This window comes from Typopeltis vanoorti, chromosome 6, assembly GCF_054136105.1.
Source record: "Typopeltis vanoorti isolate ZY-2024b chromosome 6, IOZ_Tvanoo_1.0, whole genome shotgun sequence".
Taxonomy (NCBI): domain Eukaryota; kingdom Metazoa; phylum Arthropoda; class Arachnida; order Uropygi; family Thelyphonidae; genus Typopeltis; species Typopeltis vanoorti.
The window spans coordinates 124,767,233-124,774,598 of NC_143554.1; the positions used below are offsets into that span (position 1 = coordinate 124,767,233).

Below are 7,366 nucleotides of genomic sequence, written 5' to 3' on the forward strand. Positions count from 1 at the left end.
CGGAAGCATTTAATGAAAGCCATTCCAGACCTATATCTTCCCCCCAACTATGCGCAGGAAACTGAAGAAGATCGGATTTGATTGGCAGTCACATAAGGAAACCCACTGTGGCCGTTATGTGTATTCTACTCTGATGCACTTCATACGTCAATCCACACAAATTATTACTACAAATTAAAATTTTGATTAATTTAAAATTAGAATATTTGGAATTATTTTACAAGAAAAATAATTTATTTTTTTAAAGTGATTGTTAATATTAAATTATATTTGTAGTTCACCGAAAAAATGTTCTTTTGCTACTGTTTAGTAACTCGCGCACATATTTACATATGAAATAAATGTTTCTATTTCACTGATATTATTAATATTGGCAATCTTTATTTTTTTCTTAACCATTTCCTTTGTTAAACGAGCTTCAAGAGTGAAGCCAAAGTACATCTTTTATCACATGACGGTTGCTTTAGATTTTCAAGGACAAAGATCGAGGTCACCTCATTTTGAATACTTTTTACTTCGATAAAACACAGAGTTTTTATCAGAGTTTCACACTAATATTTTACTTGATTATTTCGTATTCTTCGGGTGTGTGAATAGTACAGAGACTGGTGAGTATGATTTCAGAGCTCTTCTATATGTATATATCTATAGCGAAGCATAAATTCTAATCGAAATCCAACGCTAACTTTACTAAACACTTCATTTCGACTAGCAAGTATATCTTAATCTGTTTCACGCAGTGAAGATAATGGCTACAAACGAATATAGTAGAATCATAGGGCATCGCATTAGGGCATCATGGGGGAGAAGCGGCTACATTACATCAGGTTCTTTTTTGTTTACAGCCATGTCCTCTGCTGCGTCATGAAACTACAGTATTCAAAGTATTATATTTCTTTTATAGTAACTATTATTTTTTTTACTTTGCAGGTATAACACTATATGACTAATAATCAAAGATGGCAAATGGAACATTAGACTACTTCTCTCGAATGACGAAGCTATTTGGTTTTATCGTTCTATTTCTAGTCTTCAGCACTTTTATTTCAGATGCACTTGCTGATGATATGGTTATTCAGACCACCAAAGGGCCAATAAAAGGCGTAAAACTTCCGACACCTACTGGAAAATATGTGGATGCATTCCTGGGTATTCCTTATGCAATTCCACCAGTTGGTGAGCGTCGTTTTCTGCCGCCAGAACCACCAGAAACGTGGACTGAGATCCTGGATGTTGCAGAACTTCCAGATACTTGTTTCCAGCCAAACGTAGGTTTAATAGAGATATCCAAGTTACATGCGCTCACTACCCCAATGAGTGAAGACTGTCTGAAGTTAAGTGTGTGGCTACCTCGACCCAGACCTCAAAACGCTGCAGTAATGGTGTGGATACATGGAGGTGGTTTCACTATTGAATCTTCAACGGTGCATATGTACGATCCCCGTATTCTAGTATCAGAAGAAGAGGTAATTGTGGTGTCAATGAATTACAGATTGGGTTCTTTGGGGTTTTTATATTTTGGAATACCAGAAGCTCCAGGCAATATGGGATTGCTTGATCAGCATTTGGCACTACAGTGGGTCAAAGAGAATATCAAATCTTTTGGTGGAGATCCTCAAAGAATAACTTTATTTGGAGAGAGTGCTGGAGGAGCCAGTGTCAGTTACCATCTTTTATCGCAGCAAAGCTGGAACCTTTTCAATCGGGCCATCATTCAAAGCGGCACTGCAACATCTCCATGGGCTTATGCAGATCAACAAATCACCATTGAAGAGGGATTAAAACTTGCACGTTCGCTAAAGTGTCCTCATAGCTCTCAAAATACCAAGGCTGTTCTGGAATGTCTTCGTCAAGTAGATGCCACACAGTTGGTTGAAATGCAACCCGAAGTCGGAAAAGTTTTTGAATTCCTTTTTACTCCAGTGGTGGATGGCAAATTCATCACTCACACACCAAAAGAATTACTGGCATCCAAAATGTTCAAAAATATGAGTATTCTCATCGGAACCACTCTGAATGAAGGAACTATGTTTCTTCCAATGACTTTTCCAAACTCTTTCACCTTCAGTGATCCTGTCGAGTTTTTTTACGACGACTTCTTGAAGGCCGTCCGTCAAATAACTCCACAGAACAATGAAATCATAGAACAATGTGTTATATTCGAATACACCCCGTGGGAGAATATTAGCGATACAAAGCTGAATGTTGATGCCATTGAAAAGATCGTTGGAGACATCCACTTCACGTGTCCTTCCAACAGTCTCGCACTCGACTATGCCAAAGTTGAGAATCCAGTGTATCAATACTTGTTCGCCCATCGCTCCAGTTCTAGTGAGTGGCCCCATTGGCTTGGAGTCGAACATGGGACAGAGTTGGAATACGTCTTTGGATTGCCTCTCAATCCTGAGTTCAATCTTCTTCCTGAAGAGAAAGAATTGAGTAGCCGAATAATGCAATATTGGGCTAATTTTGCAAGAACAGGGTAAGTGTTAAATAATCTAATGTAATGTTGTATTTCTAATTATTAACCCTCGCTATAATTCATAGCACAATAAAATGTAATCGTAGGTATTATTTATTTATTTATTTATTTATTATTTATTTATTATTATTATTACATAAACGACTGCAATCCGAAACTCTCCAAGGTACATGTCAATAAACTTCTTTCTCAATCCTCGCATCAGTTCCTCTCCCCCCCCCCCCTGCATATAGCACTGATGCGCCTATGAGTTCTTTAGCCCCTCCTGTATAAACTAAACAAAAATAAAAAATAAATAAAAGAGTGATCATAAATTCAAAGTGGACGTCAACGTTTTCATTTTGATTTACGACAGAAGCGTCAGTTGCTTCGGTCGTAATTCAAATCAATCATAATTTTAACCTCACAGGGGAAAATTATTATCACAGCAGTTTTTAGAAGGAGTCAGTCACGGTGAATAACTCCTTTAAAACGCTTTAAAGTGATTTCTAAACAATGTTAATAAAAGGATATTAATGACTTTTATTTCACTGGTTTCAAGGACATCGTCAGAGTAGAAGAAAGAGAGACATTGCGAGGGAGGGAAGAAAAGGAAAGGCGCAATACTGCTATACGTAAACTGTTGTACATGTCATACATCTGTTTAAAAAAAAAAGGAATTTTATAACGTTCATAAATTATGACTTCATTAATGAACATACGGGCCACTGAAATAGAAATCTCTTTGCAGATGTACGTAAACGTCATTTACGCAGCATATGTGTAAAATACTAGGTCACGTGCGTCACCACGTGTTCTACGCAATTTAAGAATTTTACTGGTCAGTAGTCCTTAACTGATCACATTAATGGGAAAAACAAATGATCTTTCAGAGTTAGTTAAACGGCTTATTGTGGGTGAAGCCATGATTTTGAAAACAGCAGAGCTGACTGGCTACTCAAAATGTGAGATATCCCGACTGTTTAATCAGTGGAAAAATAACACACTTTACTTGTATAAGAGGCGAACTGCGATCCTAAGACAGTCTGTCAGGAACGAGATCGCTGTCGTCTGAGAAGGCTTGTACGGACAAACAGAACTTCTTGTGTGTGTGCAGCAAATGACCGAAGCATTTAATAAAGGCTGTTTCCGACCCACATTTCACCGAACTATGCGCAGGGAATTGAAGAGGATCGGTGTTGGCAGTCGCATGCCTATACGGAAACCACTAATTTCTGCGAAGAACCGGAAAGTTCGTCCACAGTGGTGTCGAGAACACCGTGACTGGACACTGGAAGACTGGAAAAAGTCATATGGTTCGACGAGTAGTACGTCTTGTACTGTACCGACAGTAGGCAGAGAGTTCGGCAGGTGACCCATCAAGCAATGAACCCAGCTTGTCCCGTAAACACAACTCAATGTACTGGAGGTGGTGTCCTGGCATGAGGCATGTTCTTTGGGTACTAACGGGTCATCTGATATTGCTAAATGATATTGCCACTGTCGTTAGCGCAAGAATTGTTCAGCGAGCATGAAAGCGACTCCCACCATTTTCCCTGGCCACAAACAAAGTCCAGATCGGAACTGAGTATGTATTGGACATGTTATTATAAGAGATCTTGGAACAGAGTCCTCTTCCATCAAATCTGAGCAGTTAAAGAACTGTCTGGTAAATGCCTGGTATGTTGTAGATGTAGATGCAATTCAACCCATTGTGGAATCTCTGCTAAACTTCATATGTTCTGTAATTGAGGCTAAAGGAGGTCCAACAGGGTATTAAAGAAAAGTTTCTAATTAAGTAAGCAGCATGCGTTCTGCTTGATTGGAAACATCTAAGATCTAATTCTTTCTAGAATGTTACATTCAAGGAGCTCTTACTGAAGATCAACGCAATCAACAAACTATGGAAATTTTTGTAATTTTATGTACTGTCTGTGTTCTCCAGTTTCTTAGATTGTCATCACAGTAACGTAACTGGTTGTTCTATCTTTTTATCTGTTCTATTCTTAATTTTGAACATATTCACTTTAGTCGTGTATTCGTTTTAACCTTTTATTATGGTTTAAAATATTATAAATGTAGACATTTGTACTTAAAGAATACTTGATTATAGTAAAGCATGAAACCATGCTTGATATTAACAATAAATTGATCATTAGTTTGCATGTATTTTGCGGGTTTTTGCTTGTAATCGCAAACTAAACCTTTTACATGATTTCCCAGTTCAATAGTATAGTTTAGATTGTTGTCCTGTTTAGATGTTCTAACAACAAATCTAATCTCAGTTTGACTTCCTTCTCAGGAATCCGAACATTTCTCCAGATGGAACTACCTCGAATGAGTGGCCTCCGCACACAACATCGGAACAAAAATATCTCATTCTCAACACAGAAAATAAAGATGTGGGAGAAAAACTGCGAGTAAAGCAGTGTGCTTTCTGGTCACAACTTATACCACGCTTAGCATTATTATCAGGTAAGTACCTCATTTGAATTAGCCCATTTAAACTAGTGATGATCATTTTTTTTTTTTTTTTTTTTTTTTTGTAGTTAACAGCCAATTGACATTCCGAATATTTTGGTAGAAATTCGTACAGCTTTGGTGCGTCTGAGCATGGCTGGATTTAGGCAAAAGCTGCAGAAGATTAGGGCCTCACATGATTACAAAGTTCCATGAAAAGTTTTGGAAAACTCCAATGATTGCTAAACGGACCTTTTTAGACAATGAATTCCATTCCTCAATCTCACACAAGGCGATGGAATTCATCTATTAACCTAAATTTCAGAAATTTCTGCTTATTGTCAGGGAAACCACGATAAATCTTCACGTAGAAATCTTCTACTTATCTGAACCTCTGTAGAATTTGAATTCTCAGATCAACATTTCCAGATCGTACTGCTGATTTTTTCGTAAACGCGTCGCATCGGGTAGGGTTAGTTCTTTCCGAACATCCTTTGGTGCCTTGGGAGAATCCATTTCTGGATGGTCACGTGAGATTGTTAGCTGAAGTACCATCCTCACGTTTCTATCGGGTTTTAATATTGCCAGTACTTGAATTTGGCTGATGAGTAATTTATTATTTTTTAAATGTTACAATAAGATCAAATATGGCATCCAATGATCACACCACGTTTAAAATCCGTAAATCAATTCCTCTCCGCTATTAAAAGTATGCTTATGTACAGTCGACAGTGCGAGTCTATCTGTTACAATAGATCGGGAAAGACGGGAATAGATTTTGTGATGCTTCGTTTTAAAATAGGGGATGTCCAAAGAATTTAATTGGGCAGCTTGATAATCCCACATTCGAACATGAACATTTTATTAGCACTGTTATTAGGAATTCTGAAATTGAAAAAAAAATTATCAGTTAAGGACATCGGACAAAAAACAAATACTAATGAAAATAATATTTATTTAAAATAACAAAATTGAAAATAAAATTTATTTCATAGTAATAAATTATAAAATGTATATACAGCCTATAATGTATAATATGTAATAAATTATGAAATGTATGTAAAATACTGAAACTTAAAAAACAAGCGGCATGTTTGTCAAGGGGTGTGATTCTCGTTTTGGATGCGAGAGGTTCAAATCCCGTATAGGCCCGTATGATTTCTTTTAATCCTTAAATGCCTGTTTTGTTTTGTTTTCAAAAAAAAAAAAGTAAAATATTCAGTTTACATATGTGATGTTCGTCGATTCAAATCTTGCGATTAATTTTAGAACAGTTCAAAGTTTACGGTTACCTTTTATAACTCAATTTTAAGTTTTTTAAGTTCAGAATTGTAATGTTGCCTTATAGTCGTATATTACTTTGTTAATTATCAGGTGTATTCTATTTCGTTTTTTTTTTTTTTTTTTTTTTCAGAGCAATCAGAAAACTGCGGAAAACATGATCAAAAAGCCAAATGGAAGATATCGTGAGTTAGAAAATGTGCCGTGAACTATCAACTAATGAGCTAAAGATGGAACTTTGTTATTGTATTCATTTCCTTAACATAAAATGATAAATAATTTGAGTCATTTGAGTCGCTTCAGTCAGTTGGATGTTCAGAAAGCGTGAACTTTCTGTGTAACAGCAATAAATATTATTGGGTGCTTCCTTTCAGTTTATTTTAGGAGATTACGAACGTACTTTCCACTTACAAATCAAACAGATTAGGAGTGTAATAGTGGTAATTGGGAGTGTAATAATTGCAGTGGAAGAATTACACACACTCATGATGAACTGAAAATCTGTGGATCTTTGAATCCATTAATAATTTATAAATCCATTACTACTACCAATGTCAAGTTCTTTCCTAATATCCTCGTTTTTAATAAGATATGTTGCGTTGATGCCATCTATTCATGCCCCTAATCTTTCTTAGGAGTATCATATCTGTGATCTCTAGACTTTTTATCAAGTGTTTTACTTCTAAATGGAGTCAATGCCAAGATGGATGCAAGCGGTTTTCTCGGCCAATGGAAGCCAACACACCACTAGGCAAGCAGTTATAATGTTTTGGCTCACCAGTATTTAACCAGAACGCAACCTTTGCTGTTGTTTAGAATTATGGACGAAGCAATGAAGGCTATGCAATGAATACTTAATGACACCGTTATGGGATATAAAAAATATTTTAAATTATAATAACGATTAATTTTCAAAATAACAGCGCAGCGGTCACTCGCAGAATTTCCAATGCATGTGATGTTGCCATGTGATGAAAGCATAAACGCACCCGGTCTACCAGTTTCGAAATACGTACCTGATTTTTACCGAATTTTTTTTTTTTTTGTTTATTTTATGTTGAAGAAAGCAATTCGCATTATTTAAAATACATAAAGAGAGACTTTAGTAATATTTTTTGATAACGCACTATTTCAAATTCGTGTAAAATGACACCGGAAAGTATT

The 7,366-nt window shown here is 36.2% G+C and overlaps 1 protein-coding gene across 1 annotated transcript; it reads left to right on the forward strand.

Annotated features, from left to right (window-relative positions):
* Positions 1-478: 478 nt before the first annotated feature.
* Positions 479-6,569, forward strand: LOC150105906 (acetylcholinesterase-like). Its single transcript, XM_090393668.1, has 4 exons — positions 479-608; positions 931-2,482; positions 4,764-4,936; positions 6,336-6,569. Exons 2-4 carry the CDS (start codon positions 960-962, stop codon positions 6,389-6,391), a joined length of 1,752 nt encoding a protein of 583 aa, XP_090249794.1. The 5' UTR covers positions 479-608; positions 931-959; the 3' UTR covers positions 6,392-6,569.
* Positions 6,570-7,366: the final 797 nt, after the last annotated feature.

Coding starts and splice junctions, on each gene's coding strand:
- LOC150105906 (XM_090393668.1), top strand. CDS start 960: ATGGCAAATGGAACATTAGACTACTTCTCTCGAATGACGAAGCTATTT. Junction 2,483..4,763: donor GCTAATTTTGCAAGAACAGG/GTAAGTGTTAAA, acceptor CTTCCTTCTCAG/GAATCCGAACATTTCTCCAG. Junction 4,937..6,335: donor ACGCTTAGCATTATTATCAG/GTAAGTACCTCA, acceptor TTTTTTTTTCAG/AGCAATCAGAAAACTGCGGA.